Source organism: Pristis pectinata, chromosome 1 (genome assembly GCF_009764475.1).
Source record: "Pristis pectinata isolate sPriPec2 chromosome 1, sPriPec2.1.pri, whole genome shotgun sequence".
Classification (NCBI taxonomy): Eukaryota; Metazoa; Chordata; class Chondrichthyes; order Rhinopristiformes; family Pristidae; genus Pristis; species Pristis pectinata.
Window position 1 is genome coordinate 147,192,384 of NC_067405.1, and position 24,879 is coordinate 147,217,262.

Below are 24,879 nucleotides of genomic sequence, written 5' to 3' on the forward strand. Positions count from 1 at the left end.
CTCCCTGGAGAGGGAGCACAGTGTCCACTGGCTCTCTGGAGACCTTCTGAACCAGTGGGCGCTATAGGGGCTGGAGCAGACATGTTTTGCTTTGAATGAACAGATGTTTTAAAACACAAGATATAGGAGGAGAATCAGGCCATTCGGCCCATCGAGTCTGCTCCACCATTAAAGCATGGCCAATTTTGTTTTTCAACCCCATTCTCCCTGGAACCCATAACCCCCTGACCAATCAAGAACCTATCAATCTCTGCCTTAAATACACCCAATGACTTGGCCTCCACTGCCCTCTGTGGCAACAAATTCCACAGATTCACCGCCCTCTGGCTGAAGAAATTCCTCCTCATCTCAGTTTTAAAGGTACGTCCCTTTATTCTGAGGCTGTGCCCTCAGATCCCAGGCTCTCCCACTGATGGAAACATCCTCTCCACGTCCTCTCTATCCAGGCCTTTCAGTATCCATGTATAAAACATGTCCCAGCCCACACAGAAAGACCAGCCCTCCCACCTGAGTAACAGGTTAGATACAGACTGTGCACTCGTCATTCTGTATGACCTGCTCCAGGTTCAAATCCCCATCCAGTTCCTTCAGTATCACAGTGTGTGTATCCATCTCCTGAGTTCTGTGAACGATTCCCCCAACAGTTGAACAGCTCCTCAGGCTGTGTGGGTGAAGCTCTGCTGCTGGTGGTTGACTGGTCCACAGGCACCCTCTGGGGTTCAGGGGCGAAAGGGCATGAGTTGTACAAGATGATGGTGAGGCCGCATTTGGAACACTGTGTTCGGTTTTGGTCGCCCTGCTATAGGAAAGATGCCATTAAGCTGGAAAGAGTGCGGAGGAGATTTACGAGGATGGTGCCAGGACATGAGGGACTGAGTTATGGAGAGAGGTTGAGACTTTATTCCGTCCCATTGGAGTGTAGAATGTGGGGTGATCTTAAAGAGGTGTATAAAATGATGAGGGGCATAGATAGGGTGAATGTGCGCAGTCTTTTTCCCAGGGTTGGGGAATGTAGAACTAGACGGCATGGGTTTAAGGTGAGAGGGGAGAGATTTAATGGGAACCTTTTTCCACACAGAGTGTAGTCAGTATATGGAACGAGCTCCCAGAGGAAGTGGTTGAGGCAGGTACATTAAAAGGTACTTGAACAGTATATGGACAAGAAATTTTAGAGGGACATGGGCCAAACATGGGCAAATGGGAATCTTGGTCAGCATGGACCAGTTGGGCCGAAGGGCCTGTTTCCGTGCGGTACGACTATAACGAAGAGAACCGTGCCAGGGAGAAACTGAACGGGAAGCACAGTATTAGTTAGTGTCACTGTTTACATACAGAACTTTATTAAAATGGACTAAGATCGGAAATAGGATTAAACATTCTACCATGGCTCTGAGAAACAGTACAATGCTTTACAGTTGTATTGCTTTTGTAAGGCTTTAGGAAGCCCCAAGATAAACAAAAGATAATAACCAGCAAGCAAAACATTCTCTGCAGCCAGGAGACGAGTTGAACTGGCTCCCCAGCCTCAGCAATGAAGCTGGACAACTGACCAGAGGCAGAGACCCAGCAGAGAGCTGGAGAGGGAGTGGGAGTGGGAGTGGATCTCCTGACCAAGGGTTTGTCACAGCACCTGGCCCTGATAAACCCTCTGCTCCTATGTTTTGTAAGGCAGGACGTTCCCCACTGCAAACCCCCCCCCCCCACCAAGACCTGTCTGGAAGATGCTTCAAGTCCACTGACCCTGCCCAGTCCATCGCTCCTGGAGCCCAGCTCCAACAGGAGGTGAACAGGCTGGGGGTGGTCACCACAACCCCATGAATCCTCCCCCGCCCCCCTCCACACATTCTCACACCCATGGGACCACACTAACTCAATGCCACTCCACCCTACTCTAGGAGTGTGCTAGGAACTCAACCACTTCTTTCTCCCTCCCCCCCCACCCATATTATATGTCAAACCACCCCCAGAACTTGAGCAACACTGGCAAGGCCATTCAGTACAGACAGGGGAATGTTTGCCCAGCCTGACCAGGATAGAGCACTCCAATCAGTTCCATCCTTTGCCCAGAGCTCTGGAAATTGAACTCCAGAGTTGTCCCAATCCCTTTCGGAGGTTGGGACAATCCCTTTCCTTTTGGAATCACTTCCACTACTCAGGCAGCACATCCGAAGTCACAGCAACCCATGGGTTTCAAGGAATTAGGAACTCCTCTCTCCCCAACCCTGATCCATCTCTCTAATAAACCTTCTCTTAACCCTTCCCAGTCTACAGAGAACAACTCCAGCTTCTCGGTTTGACACACGTAGAGATGTGGATGTCCCACCAGCTGTCACACAGCAGGCGGCTTCCTGAACCAGCGAAGTGTGACAACGTACCCTGTGTCACCGGCGAGGGGAACGAGCTTTTACTGGTACCTGAAAAAAAACATCCAAGTGCCCAGTGCAATAGGAAAGCACCAAATCAAATCTGTGCAATCAAGTATCACCTGGTAATCAATGCAAAACCGGGACTGAGCATCACATTACGGAAACCAAACACAACACTGGGCGGTCTGGAGAACTGAACCACACCGCAGGCCCGAGTGAACTGGTCTCTTCTCCTGGGCCAGGTCCTGCTACCGGTCAGTGTACTGGACGAGCTGTGATGCCAGACCCCTGCTGCCAAGCAGGGAGGGACGCCGGGCCAGAGCGCACACGCTCAGGTGTGGCCGTGCGATGGCCTCCATGGTCGAATAGCCCGTTTTGAGGGGAACCGTTCCGGGAAGTGGGGGGGGGGGAAGGGGGTTGAGGTTTCGGGGCACCCGATGGGAGGAGGAGGAGGAGGAAGGGGCGAAACTCCTTGCAACAGAACGGGGGAGGCCAGACCCCAGCCCAGTGGGTCACCCGACGCGGAGCCGCCTCACGCCTTCTTGGTGTGGCTGGTCAGGTGGTGGGTGCTCAGGTCCTTCTTGAGCTTGAACTTGTCGCCGCAGAGGGCGCAGGCGTGGAGGGTGCATGTCCATGTGGCGCTCCAGCAGCTGCCCGTCGCCAAACACCTGGAAGCAGACCTCGCAGATGACCTCGCCGGCGGCCAAGTGGGACACCATGTGGCGCAGGTGCTCATGCTTGCGGTAGCTGCCCTGGCCGCAGCGGGGGCAGACGTAGCGGGCGTCGCCCCGGTGCATGTCCAGGTGCAGGCGGAGCAGCCGTTCACAGGCAGGAATTCCTTGCCGCAGAGTTGGCAGGCGAACTCCTTCTCCCGGGTGTGGGTGGTGTGGTGCTCCCGCAGGTGGCACCGTTGGTAAAAGCCCTTGCCGCAGAGGCCGCAGACGTGCCGGCGGCGGGCGTTGCGCTGGGGCCCCGGCGGCGGGCTCAGCCCGCACCGTGAGACGTGCTCCGCCCAGGGCCCCTCCTGCTCAAAGGCCAGTGGGCACCGCGGGCAGCGGTAGGCGGCGCCCCGGTGACAGTACACGTGCTCTTCCAGCTGGCGGGGCCCGGGGAAGGTCTCCCCGCACACGGGGCAGGCGCAGGGGCCCGGCCCGGACTCTGCCTCGGCTTGGCCCCAGGCCTCGGCCTGCTCCCCGCCGGCCCCCAGGCACTGCTCGGCGTGCTCCTGCAGCCGGCCCCCCTTCACCAGGATGCGGCCGCACTTGCCGCAGGCGCACACGCTCTCCATGTGGTGGGCCACGTAGTGCTCGGCCCGCTCGCTCTCAGGCAGGGCCGCGCCGCACAGCTCACAGGCTGGGCCCAGAGGGCTGTCGCCCGCCCCTCCCTCCGCCGCCACCACCTCCTCCTTCGGGCCCTCGTCCTCCTCGTCTTCCTCCTCGTCCTCCTCCTCCTCCTCGTCTGTCCAGCTGCCCGGGCCCCGCTCCCGAGGGGGCGGCCGGCCATACAGGCCGTAAGCTGGGGCCTGCGCGGCCTCCTCACCCTCGTCCGCCACCTGCACCACCGTGATGTCCCCCAGGCCAGTGGCGGCCGTGTCCTCTGGCTCCGTCTTGACCAGCGGCCGGCCGCGGGCCCCGTCCCCTGCCGGGCCTTCTCCTCCTTCCCCCCCTCCACCTCCTCCTCCTCCTCCCTCGCCGGCCGCCACTGCCGCCGTTGCCGGGGCGACGGGCCGACCTCCGCAGGCCTGAGGCGGGTCCCCGGGCTGGGGCTGGGGCAGGGCCCGGCGGCTGTTGCAGGTCAGTGAGTGCTCGTCCAGCAGCCTCTCGCAGCTGAAGACAAAGCCGCAGCAGTCGCAGGTGTAGCGCCGCCCGAACCGGCGGTGGAGCCTTCCCTTCAAGGCCCCACTCCGCCCTTGCTTGCAGGGCGGGCTGCCCCCCGCCGCCGGCCTCCGGCCCGGCCTCTCCCGGCTGGGCTCCCGCATCCCGTTCACCTCTGTGGTGGCCTCACCCCTCGGTCCCTTGCCGGCTCCCCCCGGCGGCCCGCCGTACATCCGGACGCCGAAAAGCATGGAGCCCTTGGCCTGGCTGAAGGGAGGCGACGGGGCCTCGGCCTCCCGCACCTCCTCCAGGCTGCGCGGCACGTAGTAGAGCTGCAGGAAGGTCATGGCCGAGCGCAGCTCCTCGAAGTCGGACGGGACGCCCACCAGCCGGCCCAGGTACATCAGCTGCAGGATGAGGTCGAAGCACTCGGCGCTGACGTGGGCCTGGCTCAGGCTGAGATTGCCGGTCAGCTGCTGCTGCCCGATGAACATCATGCGGAAGTAGGAGCTGCAGGCGGTCAGCACGGCGCGGTGGGCGCGGAAGTAGATGTCCCCGATCACAATGCAACAGTCGCAGAGGAAGCCCCACTCCCGCTGGTTGTTCAGCTGCTGCAGCACGTAATCGCTGTGGCTGGGCCGCGGCATCCTCGGGCCGTGCCCCCGACCCTGTCCCCGCCGCTCCTGCAAAAGGCAAGGTCAACGTTAAGTTTATTGTCACAGGCTCGAGTCCACGTGTGCACGGGTGCAGTGAGAAACTTACCTGCAGCAGCATCAGTGGCACAGGTCGGATGACCTGTCCTGGACCTAGCACGTAGAGGCACCCACAAGGAGGGTGTGTCAGTGTCTTTACTCTATTGGAAGGTTAAGGAGGTTTGGCTTGTCACCGAACACTCCAATACGCTTCTACAGATGTGCTGCTGATTGGCTGCATCGTGGTCTGGTACTGCAATTCGAATGTGCAGAGCAGATACAGGAGCCTGAGGGCACGTACCACCAGACTTAAGGACAGCTTCTACCCCACTGTGATAAGACTATTGAACAGTTCCCTTATACGATGAGATGGACTCTGACCTCACGATCTACCTTGTTGTGACCTTGCACCTTATTGCACTGCACTTTCTCTGTAGCTGTGACACTTTACTCTGTACTGTTATTGTTTTTACCTGTACTACATCAATGCACTCTGTACTGACTCAATGTATCTGCACTGTGTAATGAATTGACCTGTACGATCGGTATGCGAGACAAGTATTTCACTGTACCTTGGTACAAGTGACAATGATAAACCAATGCAGCACAGAACAAGCCCTTTGGCCCACAATGTTGTGCCAACATTTTATCCCGCTCTAAGATCTACCTCACCCTTCCCTCCCACATAGCCCTCCATTTCTCTATCATTTATGTGTCTAAGAGTCTCTTAAATGTCCCTAATGTATCTGAGGCTGCAGAGAGTCGTGGACTCAGCCTAATACATCACGGGCACATCCCTCCCCACCATTGGGAGTATCTACAGGAGGCGCTGCCTCAAGAAGGCAACGTCCATCATCAAAGATCCCCACCATCCGGGCCGTGCCATCTTCTCACAGCTCCCATCGGGCAGGAGGTACAGAAGCCTGAAGTCCCACACCACCAGGTTCAGGAACAGCTGCTTCCCTTCAACCACTCGGTTCTTGAACCAACCTGCACAATCCTAATCATTACTTCAATTCTTGTAAATTTATGTTTGATTTATGTTTTTCTTGTCAAATTCAAGTTTATTATCATCTGCACGAGTACATGTATGTACAGATGCAATGAAAAACTTACTTGCAGCAGCATCACAGGCACAGAGCATCAGATAAGCAGCGTTCACAAGAGAAACATAAATTACACAAAATTATTCAAGAAAAAACTCAATTAAAACAAAAAGAAACAAAGTTCATTGTTGTGTTGCTGTACTGAGGCAGTGATTAGGGTTGTGCCGGTTGGTTCAAGAACTGAATGGTTGAAGGGAAGTAGCTGTTCCTGAACCTGGTGGTGTGGGACTTCAGGCTTCTGTACCTCCTGCCTGATGGGAGCTGTGAGAAGATGGCACGGCCTGGATGATGGGGATCTTTGATGATGGATGTTGCCTCCTTTAGGCAGCGCCTCCTGTAGATACTCCCGATGGTGGGGAGGGATGTGCCCGTGATGCATTGGGCAGAGTCCACTACTCTCTGCACTTCTTATGTTCCTGCACATTCGAATTGCCGTCCCAGACCGTGATGCAACCAGTCAGGATACTTTCAACAGCACATCTGTAGAAGTTTGTTAGAGTGTTTGGTGATAAGCCAAACCTCCTTAACCTTTCAAGAAAGTAAAGATGCTGACGCACTTTCCTTGTGACTACATCTGTGCGCTGGGCCCAGGACAGGTCATCTGATATGTTAATGCCCAGGAATTTAAAGCTGCTGACTCTCTCCACTGCCGATCCCCCCAATGTAGACTGGCGCATGTTTGCCCTCCTTCCCCTGCCTGAAGTCAGCAATCACTCTTTAGTTTTACTGCAGTCAGCACCCCGTATTCCTGTTTACATTGTTGTGGAGTCAGAGTCATACAGCAGGGAAACAAGCCTTCGTTCCACCTATTCTGTGCGAACCTAACAGCAATCATTTACACTAATCCCATTTCATTCCCCTCAACTCTCCCCAGATTCTACCACTCAGAGTCATACAGCACAGAAACAGGCCCTTCGGCCCAACACCTCCATGGAGCCCACCAAGCTAGTCCCATTTGCCTGCATTTGACCCATATGCCACCTGTCAAAGCCCTTACATCTTATTGTTGTTAGTTTATCATTGTCACATGTACTGAGGTACAGTGAAAAACTGTTTTGCATGCCATCCATACAGATCAGTTCATCACACAGTGCATTGAGGTAGTACAAGTGAAAACAATAACAGAATGCAGAGTAAAATGTTGCAGTTACAGAGTAAGTGCAGTGCAGGCAGACAATAAGGTGCAAGGCCATAACGAAGTGGGTTGTGAGGTCAAGAGTCCATCTTGTCATACTAGGGAACCATTCCATAGTCTTATAACAGCGGGACAGAAGCTGTCCTTGAGCCTGGTGGTACGTGCTTTCAGGCTTTTGTATCTTCTGCCTGATGGGAGGGGGGAGAGGAGAGAATGTCCGGGGTGGGTGGGGTCTTTGATTATGTTGGCTGCTTTACCGAGGCAGCGAGAAGTGTAGACAGAGTCCATGGAGGGGAGGCTGGTTTCTGTGATGCGCTGGGCTGTGTCCACAACTCTCTGCAGCTTCTTGCGGTCACGGGCAGAGCAGTTGCTGTACCAAGCTGTGATACATCCAGATAGGATGCTTTCTATGGTGCATTGATAAAAATTGGTGAAGGACGACAGGGACATGCCGAATTTCTTTAGCGTCCTGAGGAAGTAGAGGTGCTGGTGAGCTTTCTTGCCCATGGCGTCTACGTGGTTAGACCAGGACAGGCTATTGCTGATGTTCACTCCTTGGAACTTGAAGCTCTCAACCCTCTTGACCTCAGCACCATTGACGTAGACAGGAGAATGTGCATCACCCCCCTTCCTGAAGTCAATGACCAAATATTGTCTGCCTGCACTTTCTCTATAACTAACACAATCTTGCATTCTGCTTTTCCCTTTGTACTACTCTGATGTACTTTGGAATGATCTGTACGGACGGCATGCAAAACAAAGTTTTTCACTCTACGTGTCACAGTAATAAACCAATTAAACTTTTCTTATCCATGTATTTATCCAAATATCTTTTAAATGTTGTTATTGCACCTGTCTCCACCACTTCCTCTGGCAGCTCGTTCCATGTACCCACCACCCTCTGTGTGAAGAAGTTACCCCTCAGGTCCCTGTTAAATCTTTTCCTTCTCACTTTAAACCTGGGCCCTCTAGTTCTTGATTCCTTTTCCCTGGAAAAAGACTGTGTGCATTCACCATATCTGTGCCCCTCATGCCTTCATACACCCCTCAATCTCTTACGCTCCAAGGAATAACGTCCCAGCCTGTCCAACCTCTCCCTATAACTCAGGCCCTTGAGTCCCAGCAACATCCTTGTAAATCTCCTCTGCAGTTTAGTGATGTCTTTCCTTCAACAGGGTGATCTTTGCGTCCTCACTGGCCACAGGAGTAGTGCCAGATGATTGGAGGGTGGCAAATGTTGTTCCTTCAAGAAAGGGAGTAGGGATAACCCTAGGAATTACAGACCAGTGAGTCTTACTTCAGTGGTGGGCAAATTACTGGAGAAGATTCTTAGAGACAGGATTTTTGGGCATTTGGAGAACCATAGGCTGATTAGGGACAGTCAGCGTGGCTTTGAGAGGGGCAGGTCGTGCCTTACGAGCTTGTTTGAATTCTTTGAGGATGTGACAAAACACATTGATGAAGGTAGAGCAGTGGAAGTGGTGTACATGGATTTTAGTAAGGCATTTGATAAGGTTCCTCATGGAAGGCTTATTCAGAAAGTCAGGAGGCATGGGATCCAGGGAAACTTGGCTGTGTGGATTCAGAATTGGCTCGCCCATAGAAGGCAGAGGGTGGTTGTAGATGGAGCGTATTCTGCCTGGAAGTCAGTGACCAGTGGTGTTCCGCAGGGATGTGTTCTGGGACCCCTGCTCTTTGTGATTTTTACAAATGACTTGGATGAGGATGTGGAAGGGTGGGTTAGTAAGTTTGCTGATGATACAAAAGTTGGTGGTGTTGTGGATACTGTAGGAGGTTGCTGAGGGTTACAACAGGACATTGATAGGATGCAGAGCCGGGCTGAGAAGTGGCAGATGGAGTTCAACCCAGAAAAGTGTGAAGTGATACACTTTGGAAGATCGAAATTTGAAGGCAGAATACAAGATTAATGGCAGGACTTAGCAGTGTGGAGGAACAGAGGGATCTTGGGGTCCACGTCCATAGATTCCTCAAGGTTGCCACGCAGGTCAATAGGTTTGTTACGAAGGCGTATGGTGTGGTGACCTTCATCAGTCGGGGTATTGAGTTCAAGAGTTGTGAGGTGATGTTGCAATATCACACTTGGAATATTGTGTTAGTTCTGGTCACCTCATTACAGGAAGGATGTGGAAGCTTTAGAAAGGGTGCAGAGCAGATTTACCAGGATGCTGCCTGGATTGGAGAGCATGTCTTATGAGGACAGGTTGAGTGAGCTAGGGCCTTTCTCTTTGGAGAGGAGGAGGATGAGAGGTGATTTGATAGATGTGTACAAGACTATCTCCCAGGGTGACAATGGCCAACACGAGGGGACATAATTTTAAGGTGATTGGACGAAGGTATAAGGGGGATGTCAGGGGTAAGTTTTTTTTTAAACACAGAGAGTGGTGGGTGTGTGGAACGCACTGCCGGCAGAGGTTGTGGGGGCAGATACATTAGGGACATTTAAGAGACTCTTAGATAGACATATGAATGAGAGAGAAATGGGGGGCTATGTGGGAGGGAAGGGTCAGATAGATCTTAGAGCAGGATAAAATGTCAGCACAACATCGTGGGCCCAAAGGCCTGTACTGTGCTGCAGTGTTCTGTGTTCTATAAAACTGTACACCGTACTCCAATTGCAGTCTCTTATGTTTGAAGAGCACTGGGTCAGATACAGGGTGCTGGGGAGGGGTTTCCCAGAATAGGTAGGGCATTTGGACCTGGTGGGTGTTTGAATATGAAGAGTAGAGGGGTACAGGCTTAATGCTGGGAAAATTGTCGATAGGCATCATGATCAGCATGGCTGTGTGGGGCCGGTCTCTGTGCTGTACAGCCCTGTGACTGTGTTTATCATTGCGACAAACAGACTACAGACATGGGTGGTGAGAGGAGGGAAGTCAGTTAGTCCACGGGGACCAACAATAACATCAGAGATCACTGGGTTAATGGGTTAATGTAAGGCTTAATGGCATGCTTCTCATTGTCAGCTTCTTCTCATGGTAAAGAATCACCTCAGCCATGGGGTGACTATAGTTATGACTGAAGTGAGGACCAGGTGTGGGTAAGGAAGACAGTTATTTTAGACATATCTTGTTTCGCTAAAGCTTGCTGTAAGCAATTACCGCAGTGAGTGCAACTTCCCACGAAGGTTTCTCACAAAGTGGGTATAAAAGATACACACTAACCGAGGCATCTGCGAGTGCGAAAAGAACAGAGCTCCGGTTACACTGTTTACTCTTTCTCTGTATCCCCCGCTCCCACTAGCATTAAACTAATAAAACATTACTCACAAGTTCTTTGGTTCTGCTGTTGTCTGATTTATTACAGAGCGCGGGTCGACTTTCACACAGCAGGTCAGGCAGAACTTGTGGGAAGAAAAACAGTTAATGTTTCACCCTGAAGACCTTTGGTCAGACCCAAAACATCAACGAGGTTTCTCTTCGCAGATACGGCTTGACCTGAGTGTTTACGGAGCTTATTGCGGATTTCCAGCAGATTTTTTTTGTCCCATTTTAACTGATGAGCCAATGGGGACAAACAGTGCGACAGTCGAGATGGAGAAAATTACATCGCAGGCAAGACTCAACACTAGAAATCCAGAGATAGGAATCTCTTCACAAAAACGGCCTGCCATTTTGTTTATTACACACTAATGTGGATCTTGAAATACACACAGGCAAGGCTTTGACACAAGTTTAAGAGGGAAAAAAAACTTGCAGTGAATCTCCTGCCAAAAGGCTGTAGAAAGCTCAATTAAAAACAAAATAGGGTTATGCATCTTGTAAGACACATGCTTTGACAATTATTTCAATATGCTGACTTCACAGCTGGATCGCAGGGCTCAAGTTATTAGGACAGAGAGTGATACAACACAGAAACAGGCCCTTCGGCCCAACTCATCCATGCCGTCCATCTACACGTCCCACTTGCTCATATCCCTCTAAACCTTTCCTATCCATAAATTGGATAGGTTGAGACTGAAGAAAGGCCAAGAGGTGACAAGATAGAGGTACATAAAAACGGAGGCACAGACAGGGTAGACAGCCAGTGTCTGTTCCCCAAGGTAGAGGAGTCCAAAACTAGAGGTCAGAGGTTTAAAGTGGGAGGGAGGAGATTCAAGGGGGATCTGAGGGGTAAATTCTTCACACAAAGAGTAGTTGGTGTCTGGAACGAGCTGCCAGAGGAGGTGGAGGCAGAACAGTGACAACACTTAAGAGGCATCTGGACAGGTATCTGAATGAACAGGGCACAGAGGAATGGAACATAGAGAACATAGAACAGTACAGCACAGAACAGGCCCTTCGGCCCACAATGTTGTGTCGACATAGCTAATCCCTCCTGCCTACAGAATGCCCATATCCCTCTATTGTCCTCTCATTCATGTGCCCATCCAAGCCCCTCTTAAAAGCCCCCAATGAATTCGCCTCCACCACCCTATCAGGCAACGCATTCCAGGCATCCACGACTGAGTAAAACAAAAACGTACCCCTCACGTCTGTTCTGAACCTACCCCCGCTTACCTTAAATGCATGCCCTCTGGTATTGGATCACTCAATAATGGGGAAAAGATATTGCTTGTCCACCCTATCTCTGCCCCTCAATTTTTATACACTTCCGACAGATCACCCCTCAGCCTCCGCCGCTCCAGAGAAAAGAGCCCAAGTTTGTCCAGCCTCTCCTGACAGCACATGCCCTCTAATCCAGGCAGCATCCTAGTAAACCTCCTCTGCACCCTCTCTGATATGGAATTAGGTGGGATTAATGTGGGTTGGCATAATGATCAGTACAGACATAGTGGGCCAAAGGGCCTGTTTCTATGTTGTACAACTCTGTGATCCAAGATGATACTCCTGGTTTTGAAGAGCAGTTGGTAGCAAGGGGAGGCCACTCAGCCCCTCCAGCATGGGCTATCACACAAGGACGTTGCCAGGACTGGAGGGCTTGCGTTATGAGAGGCTGGACAGGCTGGGACCATTTTCCCTGGAGTGAAGGAGGCTGAGGTATTGTGGAAGTGAGGTGAGGTGTACTGGCTGTAGTGGAAGGATCTCACAAAGGTTTATCAAATCATGAGGGGCAGAGATAAGGTGGATGGTCAGTCTTTTCCCCAGGGTAGGGGAGTCTGAAACTAGGACTAAAACTGGGATCCAAGGAAACTTGGCTGCATGAATTCAGAATTGGCTCGCCCACAGAAGACAGAGGGTGGTGGTAGATGGAACGTATTCTGCCTGGAGGCCGGTGACCAGTGGTGTTTCACAGGGATGTGTTCTGGGACCCCTGCTCATTGTGATTTTTATAAATGACTTGGATGAGGGTGTGGAAGGGTGGGTTAGTAAGTTTGCTGATGACACGACTGCTTCAAGGACTGCCTGGGGCTGAGAACTAAATGTATGAGAAAAGATGGGGAAATGGTAGAGGAGGCTTGGTGATTAACGATGAGATTGCAGTATTGATGAGAGAGGATGAAATGAGAGGTAACCCCAGTGGAAACTTGGAGTAGAATTAAGCAACAGAAAAGGATTTAATACTGGTGGAAGTTCAGAATAGGCCTCCTGGTAGCAGCTGTGGAGTGACAGAAGACACAAATATAGAGTCCAGACCAGAAAAGGCAGGGTAGTTTCAACGGGGAATTTAACTTCCACATGATGGGATTGAGACGAGGAGTGTCCTCGCTTAGCAGGTGGTGAAACTGCGGAATTCTCTATCTCAAGGCAGTGAATATATTTAAGGAGATGGGTGGGTTTCCAGGCACAATAAGCGTCAATGGCTGTGTAGGAGGGATGGGTTAGATTGATCGTGGAGTAGGTTTATATAGGTTAGCACAACATCGTGGGCTGAACGGCCTGTACTGTTCTGTGTTCTAGAAGGCATAGATTTAAGGCGAGAAGGGAAAGATTTAAAAGGGAACTGAGGGGCAACTTTTCCCCCCCACAGAGAGGGTGGTGGGTATGTGCAACCAGCTGCCAGAGGAAGTGGTAGAGGCCATTACATAGAACACAGAACAGCACAGCACAGGAACAGGCCATTCGGCCCACAACATCCGCAGCGAACACAATGCTGGAATAAACTGAATCCCTCTGCCTCCACATGAACCACAGCCCTGCGTATTCACATGTCTGTCCAACCACCTCTTGGACACCACTGTCGCATCTGCTTCCCCCACCACCCCACCGGCCCGTTCCAACGTTTAAAAGGCGTTTGGATTGGAATGAAGTAGAGGGATACGGACCTAACGCGGCTAAGTGCAATTAGTATGGAAAAAGCATTGCAGTTATCCACCAGTCACATAAATGATTTCATTTTAGGCCCGTTAACTCCTAGCAGAGGGAGAAAGGCTTGAACTTCGCCACCTCAGGAACAGGAAGCTGCAGTCACAGCTGTAATGCAGGAAGCTAGGCAGATGACTTACACACAGCAAGATCCCACAGACAGCGTTCTGACACTGACCCAGGTCAGCTGTCGAGGTTGGCGGGCAAGGGATGAATACTGGCCGGAACACAACTCCAGACTCTGTGAACCTGTGACAGCGGACGGTGGTGCTTGGGTAGAATTAACAGCTCCTCTGGCAGACAGAGCCAGGACAACCCAGTCAACCCTCTGCACTGCATTGGGAGCGTTGGGTTCTTTCTGCCCAGCTCTCTGGATCAGGTACTCCACCCTCTCAACCTTTTATTAATCCAAAAGCAAGAGCAGTCCCCCAACCCTGTGTATGCATGCTCCAGTAACCTGTGCCCATTGGTATCTCTCCCCAGACCCGGACAACTAAGAATGCTCCAATACAGAAAATGCTGGAACACTCAGCAGGTCAGGCAGCATCTGTGGGGAGAGATACAGAGTTAACGTTTCAGGTCCAAGTCCCTATGTCAGAACTGGAAAAAGAGTGAAAAACAAGTTACAGGCACGAAACTTGGGTTGTTTTCTCTGGAGCGTCGGAGGCTGAGGGGGGACCCGATAGAGGTTTATAAAATTATGAGAGGCAGAGATAGGGTAGACAGTCAGAGTTTTTATTCCAGGGCAGAAATGTCAAACACCAGAGGACGTGCTTTTAAGGTGAGAGGGGGAAAGTTTCAAGGAGATATGTGGGACGTTTTTGTTTTTTTTAAGAGCGAGAGAGCGGTGGGTGCCTGGAACGAGCTGCCAGGGGTGGTGGTGGAAGCAGATACAATAATGGTGTTTAATTAGACACATGAAGATGCAGGGAACGGCAGGATGTGGATCACGTGCCGGCAGAAGAAATTAGTTGAATTTGGCATCATGGTCGGCACAGACGTTGTGGGCCGAAGGGCCTGTTCCTGTGCTGTTCTATGGATAGAGGCGGTGGGGAAAGGATGGATAGGTCAAAGGAAATCTCTCTGATTGGGTGAGGCCAGGGTTGCTGCAGGGATAAGTTGTTGAAGTCAGGCCTTCCGACAGCTCTGCGTTTCACATCTCCCTCTCCTTTGAAACCCTGTGACAGATTGACTCATTCATCTCTCCCCCACCCTCGGTCCAACTTAAAATGACCTTTTCTCCCTCCCTCCCCAGTTCTAATCAAAGGTCGTTAACCTGAACAGTTTCTCTCCCCACAGGCGCTGCCTGACCTGCTGAGTGTTTCCAGCACGTCGATTTTATTTCAGCTATTCAGCCGTCAATTTTCAAAATACTCTTCAGGGTCCTGCGCACAGGATTTCCGGTCGATAACCCTGCTCTGGGGCCTGATGCAGGGTTTCGACCTGAAGTGTCAACAGCTCCTCCCCCCCACAGTCCCCCCCACAGATGCTGCTCGACCCGCTGAGTTCCTCCAGCAGACTGTTTGTCGCTTCGGCACACAGGTTGCCCCCCACACACGAAGCTGCTACCCCTGTGACCTGGTGAGACATAGGATCTCACCTCCCACACTGGCCGTGGCTCACACAGGGCCTCAGAGCCCGGCACACAGCTGCTCGATTGTCCCAGCCAGTGACAAGGACACTTCACCCAGGCTGCACAGAGAGGGACAACCCTCCCTCACTCCCCAGCCAAACCTCCAGCAGCCCCCTCCTCACAGCTGCTTGTTAACAGCTCTCCCTGCTGCCTTCCTGGTGTGATGACATACTAGGGCGAGGTGGAGGTGGGGTCCCTGGTTCGCCAGCTACAGGAGAGAGTGGTGAAGATCTGGAACGAGCTGCCAGAGATGGTGGTGGAGGCAGGTACAATTACAGTGTTTAAAAGGCATTTGGACAGGTACTTGCCACAGTCCGTAAGGAGTTTGTACGTTCTCCCTGTGTCTGCGTGGGTTTCCTCCGGGTGCTCTGGTTTCCTCCCACATTCCAAAGACGTACAGATTAGGAAGTTGTGGACATGCTATGTTGGCGCCGGAAGCGTGGTGACACTTGCAGGCTGCCCCCAGAACACTCTACACAAAAGATGCATCTCACTGTGTGTTTCGATGTACATGTGACTAATAAAGATATCATGTATCGTACTTGGATAGGAAAGCTGTGGAGGGATATGCAGGCAAATGGGGCTAGCATAGATAGAGATCAGGATCAGCATGGACAAAGTGGGCCAAAGGGCCTGTTTCCGTGCTGTACGACTCAATGGCGGCTCAGACTGGCGGTGACGGGCAGGGTGTCAGCATGGCCATTGTCCGGCCGGTACAGGAGCTGGAGGCACGGCTGCCAGAGCAGAAGGTCCTCAATACCCAAAGGGTTAATGAGCACGGGGGGGCTCAGGGCCAAAGAGTGAGGGAGGAGAGGGGTGTCAAGAGTTCTGGATGGGCTGTGGTTTACGGACTGTAGCTCCAGGGTGCCTGAAGAGGAGTGCTGAAGTAACCAAGTGTGGAGCTAACTAAGGCATGGAGGAGGGCTTCAACAGCAGAAGAACGTGGCAGGGCTGCTTGGGCTGGGCAATGTTCCAGGAGTGGAAGGCAGTTTTACAGATGGTGCAGACATGGGATTCATGTCAAACACAATCCAAGGCGTGTACACACCACCATCGTATCTGCCTCCACCACCTCCCCCAGCAGCCCGTTCCAGGCACCCACCCCTCTCTGTGTAAAGAACTTGCCTCGTAAATCTCCTTTAAACTCCACCCCCCACCATGAACCTGTTCCCTCTAGTATTTAATATTTCCAGCGTGGGAAAAAGATTTTGACTATCTACCCAATATATTTTAGTTCAGGTCTCCCCTCAGCCTCCAACGCTCCAGAGAAAACGGTCCAAGTTTGTCCAACCTCTCTTTATAGCTAATGTCCTATAATCCAGGTAACATCTGATGAACCTCTTCTGCATCTGAAGTCTCCACATCTCCACAGAAACCAGAACTACACAAAGTACTTCAAATGTGGCCTGACCAAAGTTTTATACAGCTGCCAGCAGACTTGCACCCCAAGATCCCCCGTACACCAATGCTCGCAAGGGTCCTGCCATTACCTGTTTTCTTTCCCCTTACATTTGACCTCCCAAAGTACAAGACTTGCCTGGATTAAACAGCATCAGCCACTTCTCTGCCCATATCTCCACCTGATCAATACCCTGCTGTTTCCTTCGACAATCTTCCTCATTGTCTACAGCTCCACCAATATTTGTGTCATCTGCAAATTAACTAATCAGCCCACCTATATTTTCATTTATATATACACGACACAGAACAGAGGTCCCAGCATTGATCCTTGTGGAACACCTCTGGTCACAGACCTCCAGTCAGAATAACACCTCTCCACCACTACCCTCTCTCCTCTCTGGTAAGCCCATAGATCCTAGAACATTGTAAATCCAATCCGACATGAATCCAGTTTTATTCTGCCCACATTCCCATTGACTACCTCCAGATTTTTTCTCTCCCGTACACACTAGGGGCAATCCACAGTGGCAAGTTAACTTAACTGCACGTCTTTGGGATGTGGGAGGAAACCGGAGCACCCGGGGGAAACCCACGCACAGTCACAGGGAGAACGTGCAAGATCCACACAGACAGTGCCCGAGGTCAGGATTGAACCCAGGTCTCTAGCACGACAAGGCAGTGGCTCTACCAACTGCGCCACAGTGTCACCCTTGTTCTGTTTTCCTTCCTCACTCTATCTAAACCCTTCACCATTTTGGATTCTTCTCTTAAAGCTGTTCTTACCTCCATGGGAAGCAAACACAGTTTCTCCAGTCTCTCCACTTAACTGAAGTCCCGCAGCCCCAACCTCGGTAAACTCTGAGGGAAGGTGTGGTGGTTCTGTTCCTGGACTAGTAGTTCAGAGGCAGAGACTAAATGCACCAAGTGCTTTCAAAACAATAGGCTGCTGGACATTAAGGGAATCAAGGGATATTGTGAGAGTGCTGGTAGACAGGGCTGAGGGAGAAGGTCGGCCACGATCTTGATGAATGACAGGGCAGGCTCACTCCTGCTCCTAATGCTTTCCTCGTGCAAACCCAAAGGGAAGAGTTCAAATCCCACCAGAGCTGTACAAGTCATTGGTGAGACCACACAGTGAGTACTGTGTGTAGTTCTGGTCGCCCAGCTGTGGGAAGGGTGTCATTAAGCTGGAGAGGGTACAAGAAAGATTCACGAGGATGTTTCCGGGTCTGGTGGGCTTCAGTTATAAGGAGAGGCTGGATTCACTGGGACTATTTTCCCTGGAGTGTAGGAGGCTGAGGGGTGACCTTATAGAAGAATAAAAAAATCATGAGGGGCATTGCGGGGAGTCTAAAACTAGGCATAGGTTTAAGGTGAGAGGGGAAAAATTTAAATAGCTCCTGAGGGGCAACTTTCGCACACAGAGGGTGGTGGGTGTGTGGAACGAGCTGCCAGAGGAAGTGGTAGAGGCAGGTACAGTTACTACATTTAAAGACCCTTGGACAGGTCCATGGATGGGAAAGGTTTAGAGGGATACGGGCCAAACACAGGCGAATGGGACTGGGTCAGATAGATATCTTGGTCAGCATTGATGAGTCGGGCCGAAGGGCCTGTTTCCATGCTGTACAACTCTATGACACAGCAGCTGGGGAATTTAAATTCAATTAGTTAAGTACACTGGAATAAATATTCTCAGTAATGGTAAATATCACCAACAACTGGTCCTGGTCCAACCAGGTAGACACCACGGCCAAGAAAGCTCACCGGCACCTCTAATTCCTCAGGAAGCTAACAAAATTCGGCATGTTCCCAATGACACTCACCAGTTTTTACAGTTGCACCATAGAAAGCATCCCATCCAGATGCATCACGTCTTGGTACGGCAACTGCTCTGCCCGGGATCGCAAGAAACTGCAGAGAGTTGTGGACACAGCTCAGCACGTCACGGACAACAGCCTCCCCTCCTTGGACTCTGTCTACACTTTCCGCTGGCTTGGGAAAGCAGCCAACATAATCGGAGACCCCTCCCACCCCAGTCATTCTCTCTTCTCCCCCCTCCCATCAAGCAGAAGACACAAAAGCTTGAGAGCACGTACCACCAGACTCAAGGACAGCTTCTATCCCGCTGTTATAAGACTCTTGAATGGACCTTGTACAATAAAGATGAACTCTCGATCTCCCAGTCTCCCTCATCATGGCCCTTGCACTTTGTTTACTGGCACTGCACTCTCTCTGTAACTGTAACATTACATTCTGAATTCTGTTTTCCCTTTTTACTACCTCGATTATGTATGGAATGATCTGTCTGGATGGCATGCAAACAACAGCTTTTCACTATATCTCAGTACATGTGACAATAATAAACCAATTACCAGTAAACCTCTGGTTTATTGTAAAAACCCATCTTGAAGACAAATGTCCTTCAGGGAAGGGTTTCCCATCATTTCCCAGTCGATTGGCTGGAATGTTGCTGACTCTGCTTTCTACTGACCTCCCGGGGAACCACTCGAAAACCAGGGGCAATCGGCAGCACCCACACAAACAGCTCAATTCTCTCTACAGCCCTCCCAGGAGGCCATTCAGCCCATTGACTCCATGGCTGTTCTTCTCCAACAACGATCTGTTCCATCCCAGGGAGGCTGGTTTCCGTGATGTGCTGAGCTATGTCCACGACTCTCTGCACTTTCTTGTGGGCAGAGCAGTTGCCATTCCCCACTTGTTCCCTGTAAATAATCTCTCCTTAACAGCTCATCCAATTCCCTGCTTTCACCAGCAGCGAGTTCCAGATCAATCGTAGTGTAAAAAAAACTCCCCCCACATCTCTAACCCCACCCCTCCTCAGCTGTATTTTTTGCCCTCACGAATTTTTAAATCAACGCACCATAGAAAGCTTCCTTTCCGGATGCATCACGGCTTGGTACGGCAACTGCTCTGCCCAGGACCGCAAGAAACTGCAGAGAGTTGTGGACACAGCTCGGCACATCACGGAAACCAGCCTCCCCTCCATGGACTCTGTCTACACTTCCCGCTGCCTCAGTAAAGCAGCCAACATAATCAAAGACCCCACCCACCCTGGACATTCTCTCTTCTCCCCCCTCCCATTGGGCAGAAGATACAAAAGCCTGAAAGCACGTACCACCAGGCTCAAGGACAGCTTCTATCCCGCTGTTATAAGACTATTGAACAGTCCCCTAGTGCGATAAGATGGACTCTTGACCTCACAATCTACCTTGTTATGGCCTTGCACCTTATTGTCTGCCTGCACTGCACTTTCTCTGTAACTGTAACACTTTATTCTGCATTCTGTTATTGTTTTCCCTTGTGCTACCTCAATGCACTGGTGTGATGAAATGATCTGTATGGACGGCATGCAAAACAAAGCTTTTCACTGCACCTCGGTACACGTGACAATAAACCAATTAATTAAATTGGAAACACAACTAGCAGTGCATGCAGAGCAAGTGTGACAACTACCCAATTATCTCAGTGATGTTGGTTGAGAGATAAATACAGCCAGGGCACCAGGAAGAACTCCCCAGCGTTTCTTCAAAGGGCACCATGGATCTTTGAAACATCTGAAGGGGGTGGAAGGCCTCAATTTCTCTACCTGAAGGCATCCCTCAGCACCACACTAGGGGTCTGGGTCCAAATTCTGGGCCAAGTCTGTGGAATGGGGTTGGAACCCACAGCCTTCAGACTCCACAGGGGAGAATCCTACCCTGATGAACAGTAGTATCGTCAGCGGGGAACCACAGTGGGCAAGCTGACCTGACCAAACAGCCCACTGGGCAGCAAGAGCAAAGACCAACTTTCTCCCTTCTGCGTCACTTCCAGAGATCAGGTCAGAACAACAGTAGAATTTACCAATTTACAGCGGCCAGTTAACCCACTGACCCACACGTCTCTGGGATGTGGGAGGGAACTGGAGCACCCGGGGGAAACCCATGCAGTCACAGGGAGAGTGTGAAAACTCCACACAGGCAGCGCCGGAGGTCGGGATTGAACCTGGGGCTCTACCACTCGGGCTAGAGCAATGACAACTCCCAAACCCGTGAGCTTTCCCACCAAGCTGGACATGGGCCGGTGACGGGTATTGGTTGGACACCTCTGGGCAATAGGGTTACCAGCAGTAAGGCTGGTTCCTGCCCTGATCAGGGTGCACAACCAGGACCACAGCCCTACAATCCCCTCTCAGCATTCCTGCCCAAAGGCACAGATCCCTGCACCATCACCCCAACACCGGGAAGAAGCCAACACCAACAGAACCACTGATGCCCCTGAACATGGCACACAGTCTTCAGATCCTCAGTGTAGATATTGGCACATTGGCACAGTAGGTGAGCCGCTGCCTCACGTCACTAGAGACTAGGGTTCGATCCTGACCTCCGGCGATGTCTGTGTGGAGTTTGCACATTCTCCCCGTGACCGCGTGGGTTTCCCCCAGGTGCTCCAGTTCCCTCCCACATAAGATATCTTTATTAGTCACACGTACATCGAAACACACAGTGAAATGCATCTTTTGCGTAGAGTGTTCTGGGGGCAGCCCACAAGTGTCACCACGCTTCCGGCGCCAACATAGCACGCCCACAACTTCCTAACCCGTACGTCTTTGGAACGTGGGAGGAAACCGGAGCACCCGGAGGAAACCCACGCAGACACGGGGAGAACGTACAAACTCCTTACAGACAGCAGCTGGCATTGAACCCGGGTCGCTGGCGCTGTAATAGCGTTACGCTAACCGCTACAATACCGTACCAACGACGTGCGGGTCAGTGGGTTAATTGGCCGCTGTAAGTTGTCCCCAGTGTGTGGGTGGGGGGTAGAATATGGGGGAGGGAGGAGGGAAAGAGGGAATAAAATGGAATGAGTGTAAATGTGTGGTTGACAGTCAGCACAGACTTGATGGGCCAAAGGGCCTGTTTCCCTGCTGTATCTCTATGTGACTATGCTGCCAAAACCCCTACCTATCAGAGCAATTATTCTTCACAGAAGGCGTCAGAGGCTTTCCCTTCCTGACTCTTGAAGGACAGGGCGAGAGGGGAGAGATTTAATAGGAACCTGAGGGGGCAAATTTTTCACCCCGAGGGTGGTCAGTATATGGAACGAGCTGCCAGAGGAAGTGGGTGAGGCAGGTACATTAACAACATTTAAAAGGTACTTAGACAGGTCCATGGATGGGAAAGGTTTAGGAGGATATGGTATTGGTTCTGGTTCATTATTGTCACGTACCGAGGTACAGTGAAAAACTTGTCTTGCATAATGCAGGCAAATGGGACCAGCTTACATGGGAATCTTGGTCAGTATGGACCAGTTGGGCCGAAGGGCCCGTTTCCCTGCTGTATAACTGTGATAAATATTTCAGCCAGACACAGTATCGCAGTGGGTATGGGGGTAAAACAGCAGTCCTCTGCTGCACTCAGGCCCTGCACAGAACGTTCTAATGAAAGCCAACCAACTGCAGCTAACTCCACACGTGGAAGTGAACCAGACCCCTCCGTCCCTACCTCCACAACCTTCTCCCGCTCTAACAACCCTCCCGGAGCACCGCACTCCCCCAGGTCCAGCTCCCCATTCCCAGAAGGTAATTGCTCCACCATTGGTGTCCGTGCTCTCGGCCGTCTGGTCTCTGAGCTCCCAAACCCTCCTCTCAGACGCTGCTCAAGGTCTCCCTCATTTTCCGAGCTTTCGATCCCTTGTCCTGGATCGGGTGGGTTGCCTCATGAGGAAAGGTAGGTGTAGTCTTGACCCGAAACATCAACAATTCCTTCCCCCTCCCCACAGATGCTGCTCGACCTGCCAAGTTCCTCCAGCAGATTGTGTGTTGCTCCAGATTCCAGCATCTGCTGTCTCTGGTGTCTGCTGGAGCTCAGATGAGTGAGATTTGAGGAGCAGGGTTTGGGGGGGGGGGGGGGGATGGTGGTCACTGATTGAAGTACATGAGATTACGGGGCAGCTGACCGGAGAGGTTTCCTCTGGGACGATGCAGAACTCAGGGTCACTGTTTAAAGGGGTCACCCATTTAAAACTGAGAGGGGTGATGTTCCCCCCACCCCCCCACTTTTCCAAGGGTCATGAGTTTTTAGAACTTTCTTAGTCCTATAGTCATACACCGGGGAACAGAACAGAACAGTACAGCACAGGAACAGGCCCTTCGACCCATAATGTCTGTGCCGACCACGATACCAAACTAACCCAAACGTCTCCTGCCTGCACATGATCCATATCCCTTCAGATATCTTTATTAGTCACGTGTACATCGAAATACACAGTGAAATGCATCTTTTGCGTAGAGTGTTCTGGGGGCAGCCCGCAAGTGTCGCCACGCTTCCGGCGCCAACATAGCACGCCCACAACTTCCTAACCCGTACGTCTTTGGAATGTGGGAGGAAACCGGAGCACCCGGAGGAAACCCACGCAGACACGGGGAGAATGTACAAACTCCTTACAGACAGCAGCGAGAATTCAACCCAGGTTGCTGGCGCTGTAAAGCGTTACGCTGAAAGCCCCTTGAACATCACTACCGTGTGGGCCTCCACCACCACCCCGTTCCAGGCACCCACCGCTCTCTGTGTAAAAAAAAAACTTGCCCCGCACATCTCCTTGAAACGTATCCCTCTCTCACCTTAAATGAATGCCCTCTAGTATTTGACATTTCTACTCTGGGAAAAAGACTGTCTGCCCTATTGAGGCCTCTCACAATTTTATAAACCTCCATCAGGTCTCCCCTCAGCCTCCGATGCTCCAGAGAAAACAACCCAAGTCTGTCCTTGTAGCTCATGCCCACTTATCCAGGCAGCAACACCTCCATGCCAACCAAGGTACCCATCTGAGCTGGTCCCATTTGCCTGCGTTTGGCCCATAGAGGCCTTTGCAACCCATTCCTCAAAAGGTTGTTGAAGGCAGTCAAAAGGGTAGAGGTAGATCAATTCTCGATGAGAGAGAACTGGGGAGAAAGGTTACTGAGGGTAATGTGGAATTGGTGTTACGGTCAGCAGTACAGGCTGGAGGGGCCGAGTGGCCTCCCCCTGTTCCTGACAGGGGTGTTGACTGTGGCTCTGGCCACAATCTGCAGACAGGAACAAAGTTCAAGTGTCAGCTTGATGGACCTGCAGCAGCCCGGGGTCGGTGTGCGACAGACTGTCCCCTTGCCAGGGCTGGGAACCTTCCGCTGCAGGGCGCCTGCTAAATGCAGGGAGTGTGGGGTGCAGTGGAGGAGAGCTGGATTCCTGCAGCGGACTCCGCGTCTCCTTCAGCTCGCCCCACGCTGAGAACTTCTCCTGAAGGGCAATGCAGTTATTTTACCAGAATCTGACAGGTTCGACCAAGAGGGAAAAGTCACGCAAGCCTGGGACCTGCATCCCCGTCCGGTTGCAATACTCCCGTCCCCCGGGACCAATGCAACACACCCGCCCGGTTTGCATTACTCCAGATCCCGGGGCTAATGCAACACACTCTCCCGGTTGCACAGCCCCGGTCCCCCGGTTGCTCGGCAGCCCCGGTCCCCCGGTTGCACAGCCCCGGTCCCCCGGGCACGGCAGCCCCGGTCCCCCGGGCACGGCAGCCCTGGTCCCCCGGTTGCTCAGCCCCCGTCCCCCGGGCACGGCAGCCCCGGTCCCCCGGTTGCACAGCCCCGGTCCCCCGGGCACGGCAGCCCCCGTCCCCCGGGCACGGCAGCCCCCGTCCCCCGGTTGCACAGCAGCCCCCGTCCCCCGGTTGCACAGCCCCGGTCCCCCGGTTGCACAGCCCCGGTCCCCCGGGCACGGCAGCCCCCGTCCCCCGGGCACGGCAGCCCCCGTCCCCCGGGCACGGCAGCCCCGGTCCCCCGGTTGCTCAGCCCCCGTCCCCCGGGCACGGCAGCCCCGGTCCCCCGGTTGCTCAGCCCCGGTCCCCCGGGCACGGCAGCCCCCGTCCCCCGGGCACGGCAGCCCCCGTCCCCCGGTTGCATTGTCTCGGTGCCGGGGGGAGGCCGGTTCCAGCTCGGCCGCGCTGCCCCGGGACCGGCGGCGGCCGATCCCCCGGTTGTCCGGCCCCGATCCCGGCTCTGTCACTGCCTCCACCCTCCCTACCTGGGTGCCGGACTGCGGCCGACCTGGGCTGGGTGCAGGAACCCCCCGAGCTGGGCGCTCTCCTCGGACCAGGGCCTCGGCTCAACACATCACAGGAAATGAGCTCCTGTCTCCTCTCCTTAAAGGGGAAATGTGCTGCAGGAACTCAGCCGGGTTGCACCGAGCTGCCACACTGCAGGCCGAGGCAAGTTCACTGGCGTGTGCACAGGTACAATGCACAACTTGCAGCAGCACTGCTGGCGTCCTGCAGTCAGGGCATGCAGCGCAGGAGTTGGGGACTTCTGCTGCAGCTAGACTGGTGTTGGTTTATTATTGTCACTTGTACCGAGGTCCAGTGAAAAACTTGTCTTGCAAACTGATGGTACAGGTCAATTCATTACACAGCGCAGTTACATTGGGTTAG

At 52.5% G+C, this 24,879-nt stretch overlaps 1 protein-coding gene across 1 annotated transcript; it reads right to left on the bottom strand.

Moving 5' to 3' along the window:
* Positions 1–1,939: 1,939 nt before the first annotated feature.
* LOC127571329 (zinc finger and BTB domain-containing protein 1-like) lies at positions 1,940–24,696 on the bottom strand. The gene is given in 5 exon segments (XM_052017622.1): positions 1,940–2,988; positions 2,990–3,190; positions 3,193–4,863; positions 10,401–10,474; positions 24,477–24,696. Coding segments are annotated over 3 exon segments (1,926 nt in total). The 5' UTR covers positions 4,828–4,863; positions 10,401–10,474; positions 24,477–24,696; the 3' UTR covers positions 1,940–2,898.
* Between the last annotated feature and the right edge of the window lie 183 nt (positions 24,697–24,879).